Here is an 18,799-nt window from a genome sequence, read left to right on the forward strand (position 1 = left end):
CGGAGGCTTCTTATACAGATGTAAAGTACCTGAGTATGTTGGGGGGGCAGAGGCTTCTTATTCAGATGTAAAGTACCTGAGTATGTTGGGGGGGCAGAGGTAGGGCTGTGCAATTAATCGAAATTCGATTACGATTTCGATTACAACAATAAACGATTACAAAATTAGCATAATTGCAAAAAATCGATTATAATTTTTTTTTTTCAATTTTTTATTCACGTTTTTTTTTTCTAATTTTTAATTTTGGGATTTTTGTCACTTTTTTGCTGGATTTTTGTCACTTTTTTGCTGGATTTTTGTCATTTTTTTGCTGGATTTTTGTCATTTTTTTGCTGGATTTTTGTCATTTTTTTGCTGGATTTTTGTCACTTTTTTTGATGGTTTTTTGTCTTTTTTTTTGATGGATTTTTGTCATTTTTTGCTGGATTTGTGTCATTTTTTTGCTGGATTTTTGTCTTATTTTTGCTGGATTTTTGTCACTTTTTTTGCTGGATTTTTGTCACTTTTTTGCTGGATTTTTGTCATTTTTTTGATGGTTTTTTGTCATTTTTTTGCTGGATTTTTGTCTTTTTTTGCTGGATTTTTGTCACTTTTTTGCTGGATTTTTGTAACTTTTTTTATGGATTTTTGTCTTTTTTTTAATGTTTTGTTGCCATTTTTTGCTGGATTTTTGTCACTTTTTTGATGGATTTTTTTAAAGGCAACAAATAATCGGTTGAATAATCATGATTTCAATTATGACTAAAATAATCGTGATTATTATTTTTTCAATAATCGAGCAGCCCTAGGCAGAGGCTTCTTATACAGATGTAAAGTACCTGAGTATGTTGGGGTGGCAGAGGCTTCTTATACAGATGTAAAGTACCTGAGTATGTTGGGGGGGGGGCAGAGGCTTCTTATACAGATGTAAAGTACCTGAGTATGTTGGGGGGGGGGGCAGAGGCTTCTTATACAGATGTAAAGTACCTGAGTATGTTGGGGGGGGCAGAGGCTTCTTATACAGATGTAAAGTACCTGAGTATGTTGGGGTGGCAGAGGCTTCTTATACAGATGTAAAGTACCTGAGTATGTTGGGGTGGCAGAGGTTTCTCATACAGATGTAAAGTACCTGAGTATGTTGGGGTGGCAGAGGCTTCTTATACAGATGTAAAGTACCTGAGTATGTTGGGGTGGCAGAGGTTTCTCATACAGATGTAAAGTACCTGAGTATGTTGGGGGGGCAGAGGCTTCTTATACAGATGTAAAGTACCTGAGTATGTTGGGGTGGCAGAGGCTTCTTATACAGATGTAAAGTACCTGAGTATGTTGGGGAGGCAGAGGCTTCTTATACAGATGTAAAGTACCTGAGTATGTTGGGGAGGCAGAGGCTTCTTATACAGATGTGAAGTACCTGAGTATGTTGGGGTGGCAGAGGCGGTTCATCAGCTGCACCTCTCGCAGCATGTTGGCCTTGTTACTGGCCAACGTGTTCATCTTCAGAGCCATGACCTGCCCGGTGATCCGGTGCTGCACCTACAACACACACAAAATCCAAATATATAATTTCGCATGACGCTAGGGGGCGCTGCAGGCTGATCGAGCAGTGGAAGGAAAACAAAACAAAGCCAATCGCGGGCTAAAAGCTCGATGGCCACAGCGAGAGGAACGACTTCGCAAAGGAGAGCTTGAAAAACGTGCTGCCGGGAGAAGCTCGTCAACGGTAAAGTTACGCCTCCAGGGCGTTGCCAAGGCGATAGTTCAGAAGTGAAACCGAGGATGAAGATTTCAGTGGATTTAGTGATTTGGAGTGAGATGGAGAGTTTGGTTTGTTCTTTATGCTATAGTTGACAGTGAAATTGTGCTCAAGGCAGAGAGAGTCAAAACAAGACTTAAAACTAGTGCTCAAGACAGAGTGAAATAGTGCTCAAGGCGGAGCGAGTCAAAATAAGACTTAAAACTAGTGCTCAAGACAGAGTGAAACAGTGCTCAAGACCGAGCGAGTCAAAATAAGACTTAAAACTAGTGCTCAAGACAGAGTGAAAAAGTGCTCAAGACAGAGTGAAATAGTGCTCAAGGCGGAGCGAGTCAAAACAAGACTTAAAAATAGTGCTCAAGGCAGAGAGAGTCAAAACAAGACTTAAAACTAGTGCTCAAGACAGAGTGAAATAGTGCTGAAGACAGAGTGAGTCAAAACAAGACTTAAAAATAGTGTCAAGACAGAGCAAATTAATGCTCAAGACCGAGGGAGTCAAACCAAGACTTAAAAATGCATATAACTGAAAGTATTTTATCTACTCTTGCCTCTTACTGTAATTGATTAATTCTATGTTGATGTTTTTATTGATTGTATTTGTTTTCTTATATTTATGCAACTGTGAAGCACTTTGAATTGCCTTGTGTATGAATTGTGCTCTACAAATAAACTTGCTTTGCCTACAGTTATCTGAACTGTTTCTGTGACGTTAACATACCAGACACCTGTGTAGTTGTTTGTGCTGCATGTAGCTAACCTTCAGCGTGCTACGTTAGCAAACCCTGCGCCTATTTAGCTTGTTGTTTTTTATCTTCATTAGGCCTTTTTTGGCTGGTGCGTCTTAAACTCCGGAGCGACTTATCCGGAAAATACGGTCATCTAAGATAAGTGGCATTTTTTCCAATGTTTTGATGCTGTTTGTTCAAGGACAGCATTAAAGGAAGGTTGTTTCTGTTAAAATAAATGATACACATTTTAGTGACTGTGGTGAACCTAGCGGTGACTGTGGTGAACCTAGTGGTGACTGTGGTGAACCTAGCGGTGACTGTGGTGAACCTAGCGGTGACTGTGGTGAACCTAGCGGTGACTGTGGTGAACCTAGCGGTGACTGTGGTGAATCTAGCGGTGACTGTGGTGAACCTAGCGGTGACTGTGGTGAACCTAGCGGTGACTGTGGTGAACCTAGCGGTGACTGTGGTGAACCTAGCGGTGACTGTGGTGAACCTAGTGACTGTGGTGAACCTAGCGGTGACTGTGGTGAACCTAGTGGTGACTGTGGTGAACCTAGCGGTGACTGTGGTGAACCTAGTGGTGACTGTGTTGAATGTAGTGGTGACTGTGGTGAACCTAGCGGTGACTGTGGTGAACCTAGTGGTGACTGTGTTGAATGTAGTGGTGACTGTGGTGAACCTAGCGGTGACTGTGGTGAACCTAGTGGTGACTGTGGTCAACCTAGCGGTGACTGTGGTGAACCTAGCGGTGACTGTGGTGAACCTAGTGACTGTGATGAACCTAGCGGTGACTGTGATGAACCTAGCGGTGACTGTGGTGAACCTAGCGGTGACTGTGGTGAACCTAGCGGTGACTTTGATGAACCTAGTGACTGTGGTGAACCTAGCGGTGACTGTGGTGAACCTAGCGGTGACTGTGGTGAACCTAGCGGTGACTGTGGTGAACCTAGCGGTGACTGTGGTGAACCTAGCGGTGACTGTGGTGAACCTAGTGACTGTGGTGAACCTAGCGGTGACTGTGGTGAACCTAGCGGTGACTGTGGTGAACCTAGCGGTGACTTTGATGAACCTAGTGACTGTGGTGAACCTAGCGGTGACTGTGGTGAACCTAGTGACTGTGGTGAACCTAGCGGTGACTGTGGTGAACCTAGCGGTGACTGTGGTGAACCTAGCGGTGACTGTGGTGAACCTAGCGGTGACTGTGATGAACCTAGCGGTGACTGTGGTGAACCTAGTGACTGTGGTGAACCTAGCGGTGACTGTGGTGAACCTAGCGGTGACTGTGGTGAACCTAGCGGTGACTGTGATGAACCTAGCGGTGACTGTGGTGAACCTAGTGACTGTGGTGAACCTAGCGGTGACTGTGGTGATCCTAGCGGTGACTGTGGTGAACCTAGCGGTGACTGTGGTGAACCTAGCGGTGACTGTGGTGAACCTAGCGGTGACTGTGGTGAACCTAGCGGTGACTGTGGTGAACCTAGCGGTGACTGTGGTGAACCTAGCGGTGACTGTGGTGAACCTAGCGGTGACTGTGGTGAACCTAGCGGTGACTGTGGTGAACCTAGTGACTGTGGTGAACCTAGCGGTGACTGTGGTGAACCTAGCGGTGACTGTGGTGAAACTAGCGGTGACTGTGGTGAACCTAGCGGTGACTGTGGTGAACCTAGCGGTGACTGTGGTGAACCTAGCAGTGACTGTGGTGAACCTAGTGGTGACTGTGGTGAACCTAGTGGTGACTGTGGTGAACCTAGCGGTGACTGTGGTGAACCTAGCGGTGACTGTGGTGAACCTAGCGGTGACTGTGGTGAACCTAGCGGTGACTGTGGTGAACCTAGCGGTGACTGTGGTGAACCTAGTGGTGACTGTGGTGAACCTAGTGGTGACTGTGGTGAACCTAGTGGTGACTGTGGTGAACCTAGCGGTGACTGTGGTGAACCTAGCGGTGACTGTGGTGAACCTAGCGGTGACTGTGGTGAACCTAGTGGTGACTGTGGTGAACCTAGCGGTGACTGTGGTGAACCTAGTGGTGACTGTGGTGAAACTAGCGGTGACTGTGGTGAACCTAGCGGTGACTGTGGTGACTGTGGTGAACCTAGTGGTGACTGTGGTGAACCTAGTGGTGACTGTGGTGAACCTAGTGGTGACTGTGGTGAACCTAGCGGTGACTGTGGTGAACCTAGTGGTGACTGTGGTGAAACTAGCTGTGACTGTGGTGAACCTAGCGGTGACTGTGTTGACTGTGGTGAACCTAGCGGTGACTGTGGTGAACCTAGCGGTGACTGTGGTGAACCTAGCGGTGACTGTGGTGAACCTAGTGACTGTGGTGAACCTAGCGGTGACTGTGGTGAACCTAGCGGTGACTGTGGTGAACCTAGCGGTGACTGTGGTGAACCTAGCGGTGACTGTGATGAACCTAGCGGTGACTGTGGTGAACCTAGCGGTGACTGTGGTGAACCTAGCGGTGACTGTGGTGAACCTAGCGGTGACTGTGGTGAACCTAGCGGTGACTGTGGTGAACCTAGTGACTGTGGTGAACCTAGCGGTGACTGTGGTGAACCTAGTGGTGACTGTGGTGACTGTGTTGAATGTAGTGGTGACTGTGGTGAACCTAGCGGTGACTGTGATGAACCTAGCGGTGACTGTGATGAACCTAGAGGTGACTGTGGTGAACCTAGTGGTGACTGTGGTGACTGTGTTGAATGTAGTGGTGACTGTGGTGAACCTAGCGGTGACTGTGGTGACTGTGGTGAACCTAGTGGTGACTGTGGTGAACCTAGTGGTGACTGTGGTGACTGTGGTGAACCTAGTGGTGACTGTGGTGAACCTAGCGGTGACTGTGGTGACTGTGTTGAATGTAGTGGTGACTGTGGTGAACCTAGCGGTGACTGTGGTGACTGTGGTGATCCTAGTGGTGACTGTGGTGAACCTAGTGGTGACTGTGGTGACTGTGGTGAACCTAGTGGTGCCTGTGGTGACTGTGGTGAACCTAGTGGTGACTGTGGTGACTGTGTTGAATGTAGTGGTGACTGTGGTGACTGTGGTGACTGTGATGAACCTAGCGGTGGCTGTGGTGAACCTAGTGGTGACTGTGGTGAACCTAGTGGTGACTGTGGTGACTGTGGTGAACCTAGTGGTGACTGTGGTGACTGTGTTGAATGTAGTGGTGACTGTGGTGACTGTGGTGACTGTGATGAACCTAGCGGTGGCTGTGGTGAACCTAGCGGTGACTGTGGTGAACCTAGCGGTGACTGTGGTGACTGTGATGAACCTAGAGGTGGCTGTGGTGACTGTGATGAACCTAGTGGTCACTGTGGTGAACCTAGCGGTGACTGTGGTGACTGTGATGAACCTAGAGGTGGCTGTGGTGACTGTGATGAACCTAGTGGTGACTGTGGTGAACCTAGCGGTGATTGTGGTGAACCTAGCGGTGACTGTGGTGAACCTAGCGGTGACTGTGGTGAACCTAGTGGTGACTGTGGTGATCCTAGCGGTGACTGTGATGAACCTAGCGGTGACTGTGGTGAACCTAGCGGTGACTGTGGTGAACCTAGTGGTGACTGTGGTGATCCTAGTGGTGACTGTGGTGATCCTAGCGGTGACTGTGGTGAACCTAGCGGTGACTGTGGTGAACCTAGTGGTCACTGTGGTGAACCTAGCGGTGACTGTGATGAACCTAGCGGTGACTGTGGTGAACCTAGCGGTGACTGTGGTGAAACTAGTGGTGACTGTGGTGATCCTAGCGGTGACTGTGGTGAACCTAGCGGTGACTGTGGTGATCCGGTCGCTGCTGCACAGACAGGGTTCAGCTCCTGCTGCAGTGAAGTGCACAGAGGTAATAATAGAGCCATAATAGGCTTTTCCCATCACCGCTGCTGATCTGTTAAATCCACCGCCGTGACACTTTCAGACACTCAAACATAAACGAGCTCGGGCTTCAGTTTAGTCTCGGTTTAGCTAAACTTTTGCTAATTATTTGTAATGTAGGCTTTAGAGTCCTTAGACTTTATCACAATCACCTGATAGGACTTCACTTTAACAACTATGATCCAGTTCTTTGCAGATAACATTGATAATTTTACATTTTGTTCAAACTGGATTTATTTATACTTTTGCTTCCTCTTTAAGTTATTTTATTAATTGTACATACGTGCTTTTATCCTATTACTTCTACTTATTTGCATATTTACCTTCTTCTTTGACGCACATTTTTCTGACATAAAAGCGATGAATACGCAACAAAAAAAAACGTCAAAAATATGACAAAAACGTACCAGAAAAGCAACAAAAAGACAACGAAAACGCAAAAACCTCAGTCCTGTTCACCACAACTGCCTCTAAAATCCTGCACTGTCACTCAAAAAGGTGTTATTTCGGGTCCGAAGTGCCGTCATGCAGGAGTTTAATATAGACGGTGCAGTTACACATAAGACCTGAGGTGGCAGTAGTGAGTATAAAATGACCAACTTGCATCTAGACTCTTTAAAGGAACAGGCCACCATTTTTCCATACTGAGATATGTTCTTACCTGAGCTTAGGTGAGTTGATGCGTACCTGTCTGATCTAAAAGTTTTTGTTGTTTTTTATGTGCTTTATTGTTGTGCAATTGTCACATAATTTGACGTGTTCTTGACGTTTTTTGTTGTGTTTTTTGTGGCATATTCATCGCTTTTTTTGGCGCTTTTGTAAGTTTGTTTGTCGTTTGCTTTTTTTGTCCCTGTTTATTTTATCATGTATTTGTCGGCCAGTGCCTCACTTGAAAGCTAAGATTTTGTAGTTTCTGAAAATACGTGTAGGATCAGTGTGAGTAAAACAACTTACAGGTGGTGGATGGCGGTAACTGGTTAAAAATGGGTTATTATGATTATATTATTTGGAAATAATCACAAACACATCAACATTTACAATATTGATCTAAAACAACTAAAGCAAAAAAATCCTTCATTTCCTGATATTCAAGCAATATCACCATAAGCCCCTCCCACAGATTCACGTGAAAACTGAATCATTTTCAGATTTGTGAAAGTTGCTGATCCTATAAGTAACTTCGATGCGTGTGGGATTTCGCTAAACACGAATTCCACTCGGCCAAAGTACCTGTAAGTTTCACGGGCCGGTCCCGTCCACTGTTTGGGGGAGCGAGACTCCGATAAGAGCCTCAGGAATGCGGATTTACAGCAGCGTTTCTGCAGGACTCCATTAAAACGCAACACCAGAGCGGAAAGTGTCTCATGTGAAATCAAACAGCCTTCATGTTGACTAATGGAGGAACGTTTAAGTGCTGTTTGGAAACTCTGCGGTGTAAATTTATGTCGATAACAATCCATTAGTCTGAGAAAGTGCATTTCTAGAGACTCAAAGATAAATGACCGTTATTATTTCACTCCTGATGAAGGCTCTGGTAAACATCTCCATCAGCCTGCACTTCTGGAAGGTAATGTATAAGGGCTGGGGCAAAGTGTGTCATGTATGTGATACTTTCAATACTTTTATGAAATGTCTTCAGTCAAAAGGACGAATTGAAGATAAAAGGATTTAAAGGAATAGGCCACCGTTTTTACATACTGAGATATGTTCTTACCTTAGCTTTGACGAGTTCTTTAGGACCTGTCTGATCTTCAGTCACGTAAACACAACGCAGACGGCGTTAGCATTTAGCCTCTCCCTCTCTCCTCTATAGCTCCAAAACAGGTCAAGATAGAAGCTACCAAGCTCTTCCACGTTTTCCCTATTTAAATATGGTTACGTGAAGTGTTACACTACAAAGTATAATTACACAAAATTAAACAATGTGGATTTTCTAAGCGGATAAAAGGGGGAACTATATTGTAAGGCGTAATAATACCAGGAGTAGTTCGAAATCCGCGCAGTAATCTTCACTTTACTGTGCGGATGCCAAACTACTCCTGGTATTATTACGCCTTATACCATGGTCTGGGTGAATACTGGATTCTGATTGGCTGGTGCATTATTTTGGTATAACCGCACACGTAGTCCGGTAGTTAAATCACTGGGATGTCACTCCGCTGTGGGCGTCGCCATAGCAACGCATGACACAGCTGAATCAGATAAAGGCGTAATTAGTGACTGACAGGAACGATTTTGTTTAATTTCAACGTTTTTGGCCGAAACAAAAGGTTTGCTAAATGTTTGTAGAGGAGAGTGAGCAGCTAGGTTAGCTACTGTTAATAACATATGAGCTTTACATTTCGATTGAAAACGCTTAAGGCACTATTCATGATTTTCAGGCGTCCATAAAATGATCCTGCATTTAAAAATATTTGTCTGGATTAGTAAAGTCAAACATAAAAGTTTCAGTTGGGCCCAGGTGTGAGCGACTCCACCGCAGCTGTTTCCATAAACAGTTGAGCTGGTTGAGCTAGCTAGCTAGCTTCAGGTTAAACAGCGTAAAAGTGAAATAACTCCTGCCCACGAGTGCCGCATATCGGTGTTTACTTCCACGGAAAAGTGTTTCCGGGTTAGTCCTGTTGTGTTGTGATTCTGTGCTGATGTTGTGTCGTTGAGCCTGACTGAGATCCTCGTAATAGCTGCGGAGAATGACTCGCTCTGAGACCAGCCTTCAGTGACCGGCTAATAACCCACACAAAATAGTCCCGTAGTCTGGCAGATTTAGTGACTTTAGTAAATGAAACAAATATTTATTATAAATGTTACGTTTGTGGGACCCTGGTATAAGCGGATTAAACAACGAGGAGCCGCATTAGACGGTTATAATGCACTCCGCTGCGCGTCGTGGTGTTCTTGACTCTGCGTCGTGCATTATAACCGTCTAATGCACGGCTCCTCGTTGTTTAATCCTTACTTACATTATAGTTCCCCCTTTTATCCGCTTAAAAAATCCACATTGTTTAATTTTGTGTAATTATACTTTGTAGTGGAACACTTCACGTAACCATATTTAAATAGGGAAAACGTGGAAGAGCTTGGTAGCTTCTATCTTGACCTGTTTTGGAGCTATAGTGGAGAGAGGGAGAGGCTAAATGCTAACGCCGTCTGTGCTGTGTTTACGTGACTGAAGGCACGGGGGAAGACCAGACAGGTCCTAAAGAACTCGTCAAAGCTCAGGTAAGAACATATCTCAGTGTGTAAAAACGGTGGCCTATTCCTTTAATAAAGGTGGAAATGTTCGGACCTTAAATGTATTAACTGGTCTGATAAAGAGCAATCAGATATTGAGCCTTCATCATTTTCTTCAATCTAGTTGCAAAAAAATGAATGAACTGGATGTGATTAAGTTGGGACTTAACGACACAAAAGGCCTTTTTTACACAATGTAAACAAAAACGTACCAAAACTACAGGCAAAAGCAGCTCTTCTCCTCTAAATAACTCGACTAGACTTTGACTTAGCTCGACATAACTTAAAATAGCCGTGACGCGTCCCCTCTGCTCCAGCCGCACCGGCCCTCACCTTCACTGGACACTGGACTGAACGTGGCCTCTCAGGCTGGTGTGGGACAGTAATCTGCTTAGTCTGCAGCAGGTCCTGACCCCACTCTCACACAACACTGACCCACTGACAAAACAACCAGAGAATCTATGAGGCTCTGCAGGTGTTACACACAAGAGAGGCTTAAAAACATTCTTTCTGGAGGCAGCAGTGGGATAGAATGATGAGAAATCAAGCTTTCACTCAGCATGCTAGAACATCCATGGCTTCGTGAAGAACACACTTTGAGCGCAGAACAGGTCCAATGATGGATTATGACCTCACAAATGTGCATGTTCCTTCTGAGCCAAGAAAATACAGATTTGAGGGAATTAAGCTGCAGATGAGGGAATGTTATAAAATGGCTAAAATCTCAAATGTTTCCTTTTCTCCTTTAAGAGTCGGTATTATGCTTTTTGAAGGTATTTGGTCAGGGACGGCTGGGGTGGCATTTACGATTTAGAAAGTGATGATGTCATAATGTCAGATGGAGGGCAGGGCCAATACAACTCTATGGGAGGAATGCAGTTTTTGTAAGAAGATTCCTCTTCAGTATCTGATCGTGATTGGATTCACAAACCTGTGATATTATTTTTATGTCTGAAAGTAGGGCTGAAACGACTAATCGATTAATGAAATAGTTGACAACTATTCTAGTAATTGATGAATCGTTTTCTGGTTCACACAGACTAAAATGGAGCAAAAATGACATAAAAATGTAGTATTTTTGATGAAAACCTACTTTGTTTATATAGTTAGGGTCTGTGTACATGTTGTTCATGAATAGAGTCTCCAACAAACATTTCCCTTTAGTTTACTCCATCAACACATCTTCAAGCTGGCCACTTAAGCTATATGTGATTAAAAAGAATTGAAAAAATACAATTTTCCTACACCATTCACAGCCAAGCGATTACTCGATTAATCGTAAAGATAATCGATAGATTAATCGATTACAAAATAATCGTTGCAGCCCTGTCTGAAAGTCCTTTCTATTGGACAACATCACGCTCATGTTTTCACATATTGTCACCACCTTTTGACGTGTTTCAGAGAAAATAATTGGACATTAGTTCATAAGTGCCGACAGAGGAGAAAATGAACTTTGTGACAGTTTTTGTTCCATGTGGATTCTTCCAGTAATGACTGAGATATGAGCCAAAAAACCTATGGGCAAGGTGGACTAGGCTAAGAGAAAGAAGAATGAACAAGTATTTTTCATTTATTATAGTTAATTTTACATCCTAATTGCCTAATGTCATTACTGTGTATAATCATTGTCGTTTTATACATCTGATTTTTAACACAAGGACAAAAAAAGGGTTCGTTCCGATTAGTCCCAAGAACACATAATGACAGTGATGATGGCGGTGCCGCAGGTCCCGCCTCCAGCACAGACACTTGGCTCCGGGACTGAGCCCGGGACCCAATCACGGAGCAGTTCACCACACTGAAGACTCCTCATTGGTTACTTTCACTTAAGTTGCACAGGCTCTCTGCAAACACTATGGGGAAACTAGCAAACACTGGTGGATTATACGGATATTCTTTGTTTTTTTGGACGACTCCTGGAGACACATGTAGTGGGGGAGCTGCCGAGTGTTTATGGAGTTTCAAACAGACGTGAGGATGTGATGCTCCTCAGTGCGACAGGTGAGTCCATGTTTACACCGCGGCTCACATCTGTCCAGGTTCAGTCTCTTGTTAACTTTAGCAGGACACAAACGACTCCTTCATGTTCTCATATCATTGTGCTGACTGTGAATGCACTGCTAGGCAATCTGCTGTTTAAATTATGTTTTGGAGCTGTTTGACTGCAGTGCAATGGCATCACACATAGATACAGACGGCATCTCGTCATAGAAGGGGGCGTGGTTTCGCCGAGGGGGAAAATAGAATCTTTAGAGAAACACAATGTTTCACTCTTTTTTGCCATTTTCTGGTGGAATATCAACTTATTTATCACATACAAATAAAGTCAAGTGTAAATCGGGCCCATTTGGATATTTTCTCACAGCAGATTGTTCAGTAGAAGTGAAAAAACGGCAGTTGTAGCAAGCGCTAGCTAACCGTTAGCATTAGCCCGATGCTAACATGTAGCATCAAGTTTGCATTCTCCGTTATTCATGTATTTATGGGATGTTGAACCACTTTGCTCCTCCCCATGTCTTTGTATCATTATTTAGTAGAAACTATGTTCATATTTCAGCGTTTGTTACAGTAGTTTTTGAATAATTAGAGAAAATATACAGTTTTTCGAAATTGTTTTCCCCCTTAACTGTTTTCAAAAATGACCATATATGGGCGATTCCAGAGATGCCGTCTCTATCTATAGTTCCGGCGGCCATTTTGAACACTGAAGTACAATTATGCAGAACTACAACATGTAACAATATCTCTACTCAGGATGAAAATGAAAGACAACTGATCGACAGCGGCATTTTTATGTACTCGTAATCATTGCTCAAAAAAGTAACAGTTAAAACACGGCCCCAGAGACGCACGTTTATGTGAAACAACCAGCAGATGTGGCTCAGACGTAGCAGCTCTGTCTGTCGAGCTACAGCAGGATTTACTGAAGATCTGCTTCACTCTGAAGACTAAATGAACACATCAAAGAGGAAACAGAAAACCTTTCTCTGTGATTTTTACAGTGTGTCATGTCAACAGAGTCTCAGTCTGAGTCAGTGTTTAAGCTGCTCAAGGCGTTAGCATGCTACCGGTTAGCAACTGTCAGCCATTGACGGCTCACATCTATGAACTGAGAAAACACTACAGTAGCAGTTCAGCTCTGACCTCTGTCACATGTTGTATCTGAGGCTAGATGTTTGGAGGACCGAGCCTCAGTGTGAATCCGACCACAGCGATTTGGACGCTCCATAAAGCAGTGCTCGGAGCGGCTCCCGTCGCTCTGGAGCCTTGGTTACCATGACGATTGTCCTGTCACAATTCTACATCTACATTTAATCCATGATTATTGAAATTGTGGAAGAAAATTATTTCTCAAAGCCTTTACAGTCCTGTCTATATTCACAAGATGTGTATTTTTTTATATATAATTTCATTGAAAAGCTATCGAACATTCAGCTTTCAAGTTTTATCTTCAGGCTTTTACCATGGCGAAAAAACATAAAATAAAATTTGGATTTTTAAATATTACGCGAGGTAATACAATATTATTAGCAAGGCCCGACCGATATGGATTTTGGGGTCCGATAGATACAGACGGCATCTCGTCATAGAAGGGGCGTAGCAGTTCAGCTCTGACCTCTGTCACATGTTGTATCAGAGGCTTGATGTTTGGAGTCAGAGCTGAGCTGTTTAAGCTAAATGCTAACCGCTAGCATACCAGTAGCAGCTTAAACACTGACTTACTGGTTTCTTCAAATAAACGTGTGTCTCTGGGGCCGTTTTCTTCTTGAGCAATGATTACGAGTGAATAAAAATGCCACTGTTGATCAGTTGTCTTTTATATCCTGAGTAGAGATATTGTTACATGTTGTAGTACTGCATAATGCAGGGGTGTCCAAAGTACGGCCCGGGGGCCAAATGCGGCCCTCAGTCCAATTGTTGGTGGCCCTCGGGCTCCTTGCTGCATCGGTACATATCATGAGATGGTCCTTTTTAGTTTAAATGAAATAATTCAACACAATTCTAACCTACCAACTAACATTTTATTCTAAGACAGAGCTGGCACGAAGTTTTTAAGCATTAACAAAGGTGTGGGACACAATTCAGACTTCTGCTAATCGAAGGTTTCGCGGCCCTAACCACCGATCTGTGGCCCTTCACCGCCTGTACGCGGCCCCACATGAAAAAAGTTTGGACACCCCTGGCGTAATGCTACCTCGGTATTCAAAATGGCCGCCATAACAACAAAAGTCACATGACTGAAAGGCATGTATAGAGTACTTTTGCCTTGTTGTTGGTCTGACGCTCTGGGAATAAGCATTGTTTGTAAAGCTTGTTGGTTGCGGGCTTCTTTTAAGTCTGACAAGTGGGGGTAAATGCGTTTAGTAGATCTGATAGCAAAAAAAAAAACACAAACACCTTGTACAACAGCCCCGTCTAGAGTTTACATCACCAGCCGCCACATTATTTGGTAAAAATCACATAATAAACACATCTTCATCACACTCTGTCTCACACTCTGTTGGTTAGAAAACACAATATTGATCTAGAACCGCTGAAACAAAACATCCAGTAGTTTCACCTCAGGGCGAGAAGATTCAAAGATTACTCAAAGAGTGGCATGAAATACAACTCCAGGTCTGTTTTGCATTATCTCATGCAAAATTGACTTATTTGAGACAATTTTGAATCTTTCCCCTGGAGTCAGTCTTCACAGAGTTTTGAGGAACACCATTTAGTAGTTTCTTCTTCTTTGTGAGCTCATTTCCAGACTCTCTGCCTTCGTACAGAAAGCAGGAGCGTCTGTGGAGTTAAGTTCTGTCTGCTATATAAATAAATGGATCAGTGGGCCTGTGTACATGGGGAGTGAGTTTCGTTCCGCCTGCTCCAGCTTTACTTAAAGGGATTGGCGGCTCTTCGCTCAGACGTACAGGAGGTGAGGGGGCCACGGGCAGGTATGGATTATTTACCACTGAAGTGAGATAATCGAAGCTCTGTACATGAGGGGGAGTGGAGGGAGGCGGCCATTTGCAGACACACTCTGCCTTATGTCTGCCTTATGTCTGCTGCTTCCTGTAATGTTTCTCAAACTGTGGAACGTGTGCCACTGGAAACTATTAGATTCATTGTGATTAATCGATTATTAATATAAATGTCAGCTGTTTTAATAATCAGTCATTAAAGGGATATTTCAGGATTTTTAACATAGGGCCTCATTTCCTAGTTATCCAGAGTGTTGCTGATTTCTAGAGATTTTCTTTTTTGTAATTCATGCAGTTCTTATGTTTGAAGAGTTACGTGGCGCTAGGTGTGTTTAAGATGAGCGAGGCGCTGCAGGCGGGCGGTGCGGGCCGGTCAGATTCGTGTCCAAGATGGCCCCGCCTCGCTCTGACGCCACCTGTGCGACGGTGCCCGTGCTCTCGTGAGACCGAGGCGGCTGGAGCGTCTTGGGTCGGCGAGCGAAGTTGCTTTTCTCGCTCGGCTGGCTGTACTACAAAGGCCAAAGGGATTGTGGGAAATGAAGTGCCGTAAACACGTGCGCCGACAGAGGACTGACAGATGATCCGATACGAGTTATGTTTAGGTCGGAGACGTGTTGCCCTGACGCTCCGCAGCTCCTGCCTCATCACAGATCTACTTAAATCTGCAGAAATGCTTCATATTTGACAGAAAGTGCCAGTGTGTTCAACATATGGCCTACATTTAAATAAGCATAAGTTTATTATTCTAATCCTAAACTGTAAGAGGAGAGTCTGTTATTGTAGCTGTAGTGATGGGTCTGTCTGGTGTGTGGGAGAAGCAGAAATGTGTTCACAAACTTTTAAAACAGTTTTATTCCCAAACTCTTTCTAACAAACGCGAGACGCTGCGTGACCTGAGGCTCCTCTCTGTTCTCGGGGCTGAGATGTGTCTGACTCGATTAGAGGCGCCTTTCTCCGCCCTCGGACGCCACCGCCCGGTCCCGTCTGGAATCGAGGCGAGGCGCACTTCGTCTTAAACACACCTAATGCAAGGCTAGTGCATTTCTATGGTATCAGCTAGCCTGCATTAAAAACAGTGTGACCCGCTCCACAGAGCACCTGAGGCAAATCATGTATAACACCAGACTAACCATATACATGTCTGTGTCGATAGAATAATATTTGGAATATAACTGACCTTGCATCACATGAATGATCGCATTTTGAGGGACTATTTTCTAGCAGATCACTCCGCCGCAACGTAGCTTATACAAACACGAAGCTGATGCTGCTCAAATATAAGTTATTTTAAATGCAAAATGGTTAAAATTATTCTATGGACACAGACATTTAAATCGTTAGTCTGGTGTTATAAGTGATTTGCCTCAGGTGCTCTGTGGAGCGGGTCAGACTGTTTTTAATGCAGGCTAGCTGATACCATAGAAATGCGCTAGCCTTGCATTAGCCTAGCGCCACGAAACTCTTCAAACATAAGAACTGCATGCACTGCAAAAACTAATTAACTAGATTAGTATAAAAGGCTCAATTTGAGCATAATAATCCGAATATGAGATGTTTTGACGAGGAAAGATGTAGTTGGGCTTTTGACCCAGATTATTTTACTTGTCTTGAGATGTTTCTGACTCGTTTCAAGACATTTCGTCCTTATTTCAAGTAATTTTCTTTGCCAATGGGGTAAGAACATGGGTCTTATCTCATTGGCAGTTTTACTTTCTTATTTCAAACGAGATTTCCCTTAGAACTAGTCGTAAACGTACGTCAAAAGAGCAAAGTAAACTTGGTCAGATCAGGAAAAAAGTCTAAATGAGTGAAAACTGCTCAAAACTAGTAACATTTTCTCAATTCAAGACATTTAAGACAATGCTTGATATTCACTTTTTGCAGTGTGAATTACAAAAAAAAATATCTCCAGGTATCAGCAACACTCTGGATAACTAGGAAATGAGGCCCTATGTCAAAAAATCCTGAAATATCCCTTTAACTGGAGAACATGGCTGCAATATTAGGGTGATGCAATATTTGTATGAGCTTTTAACACTCTGTCCGTTGTGTCCTCGGGCGAGACACTCACCCACTTTGCCTCCAGTGTCTGACGCTGCTTGTATGAATTAATGGGTGAGTGGTTCCTCCTTGATGTAAATCGCTTTGAGTTCTCCACGCGTCTCTGTAGGTTTCCTCCGAGTAATACGGTTTCTCCTACTGATAAAAACATGTACAATAGGCCGCGATGAGTGAGAGTGTGTTTGAGAGTGTGGGACGATGGATGGGAAATTAGGCTTATGTCGCGTTCTTTTCCCAAGATAATAATAATAATGCATTTGTTTTATATAGCGCTTTTCTGGACACTCCAAGATGCTTTACACTTTACATTGCATTATTCGTTTACTCCATACTTGGTGGTGCTAAGCTAGTATTGTAGCCACAGCTGCCCTGGGGTAGCTGTGACATCGCCCCCCAGTTGGTTTGTGTTCATGTGCTTTTTTCTGTGGGAAAGCAGGGAACTTCACGTCATCAAATAAAATGGTCTTTTATCATTGAGCTAGTCATTTAAATGCGTTGGCGTCTCAAAAGCTTGAAAGCGTTGGCGTGTTTACATGCACGAGTCCCGTGAGTTCTTACCTGAGCTTAGACGAGTTGATGCGTAACTGTCTGGTCTTGCCCTCAGTCACGCAAAACAACCAAAGATATTGTTAGCATTTGGCCTCTCCCAGTGTATTCGTATGGCCCCAAACAGGGGGGGAAGTTAGAAGCGACCAAGCTCTTCCACGGGCACAAAGACCAGACAGGTACGGATCAACTCGTCTAAGCTCAGGTAAGAACATATCTCAGTATGGAAAAACGGTGGCCTGTTCCTTTAAAGAGGAGGTATTCTGCTTTTTTCAGTCACATAGCACCAGTCTATATCACACTACAATGATGACGAAACCTTCTGTTGGTCTGTAAATGCAGTAAATTAGAATAACTGCCTTGTATAAAATGTCTCTCTCAAAATGGCTGTAGTGAATGTCTTGAAATAGGCCTCTGTCTCTTTAAGAACCTCTGAGCCTTTCCGACACGCCCCCTCCACACGCTGTCTGTGGCATCAGTGGGGAGGGGGTTCTGCTGAGGAGCAGTGGTTGGTTACTCGGCTGGTGACGAAAGCTCGGAGGCGTCTCCAGGAGGTGGGGGCGTTCCTAGGAGGACTCAGGCAAACCTATCCCTTAAATGGCCGCCATCAGAGTTTTTACAGATTACTCAAAAATACGTGGATGTGCCAAGGCAACACTTCAGGCATGTTTTTAATGAGGGAATGACATAATAACATGATGTAGTAATACCCCCCCCTTTAAAAAGACTAGATCTGAGTTGGCCATTTTATACTCACTACTGCCACCTCAGGTCATACGGCACTTTGGACCCGAATTAACACCTTTCTGAGTGACAGTGCAGGATTTTAGAGGCAGTTGTGGGGAACAGGTCTGAGCTCATTCTACACATTAGGACATGGCTGGAACATGTGGGGGGAGGAAAATACTTAGTTTTAACATTTTTAAACTCTGTATAGTCCCTTTAACATGCTCTGTCCCGACCAAATACAAAAATAAATAAATAAAGTAATCGCAAACTCACCAGTCTTCCACCGGACTGAGATGTTTTTAAATGCTTGTTGCTTAAAATACGGAAATTCGGAAAAGAGTATTACAAGTTCTTGTTCCTGATTTAGTTTAATCCTGGTGTGAAACGTTTGAGAACCACCGCTATAAACAAAACAAAGCCAAAAGATCTCGCAGCTCCACAACACGCTCGTAAAAAACCCGCTCATTTTTCACAAACGCTTCATAGATCGACGAAGGCCCGTCCGCCGAACATCTCCACGTACCTTAAAGACCTCGGAGAAGAACCCCGAGCCTATTTTCTCGCAGAAGAAGTCGTCGATCCTCGCCAGGCTGGACACGGCGCTCCTCAGGGCCCTGTAGGACGAGGGCCGCATGCGGTTGGGGGCGTGGATGCTGTGGAGGGGCAGGTCGTCCGCCCCCGGGTGCCCCTCCTCCGGGTCGCAGAAGCAGCACTCGGCGTGGTAGTCCATCCTGCGGGCGCTCCCGGAGACCACCGCCGCTCCTCTATTCTCGGCCAAATGATCTCAAACGTTAGGATTTGGTAGTCCTTCCGGGAGCGGCGACGGCGTTCAGGCCCGACATCGTGAAAGGAGGGGACCGAAGGTGATCCGAGAATCCAAAATCTTACTTTTCAATCAAGATGGAAATAAAGTCATTCTTAAAACACGGAAAAAGCCTCCA

At 44.2% G+C, this 18,799-nt stretch overlaps 1 protein-coding gene across 1 annotated transcript in view; it reads right to left on the reverse strand.

Annotated features, from left to right (window-relative positions):
• Positions 1-18,591, reverse strand: part of LOC306960804 (dual specificity testis-specific protein kinase 2-like) — a 39,919-nt gene extending 21,328 nt beyond the window's left edge. The window contains exons 1-2 of the mRNA XM_079553370.1: positions 18,382-18,591; positions 1,391-1,512 (exon numbers count right to left, since the gene is read on the reverse strand). Of these exons, the coding sequence (XP_079409496.1) occupies positions 1,391-1,512; positions 18,382-18,588 (329 nt within the window). The 5' untranslated portion in view covers positions 18,589-18,591. The remainder of the gene's footprint in view (positions 1-1,390; positions 1,513-18,381) is intronic.
• Positions 18,592-18,799: the final 208 nt, after the last annotated feature.

This window comes from Gobius niger (genome assembly GCF_951799975.1).
Source record: "Gobius niger genome assembly, chromosome: 3".
Classification (NCBI taxonomy): Eukaryota; Metazoa; Chordata; class Actinopteri; order Gobiiformes; family Gobiidae; genus Gobius; species Gobius niger.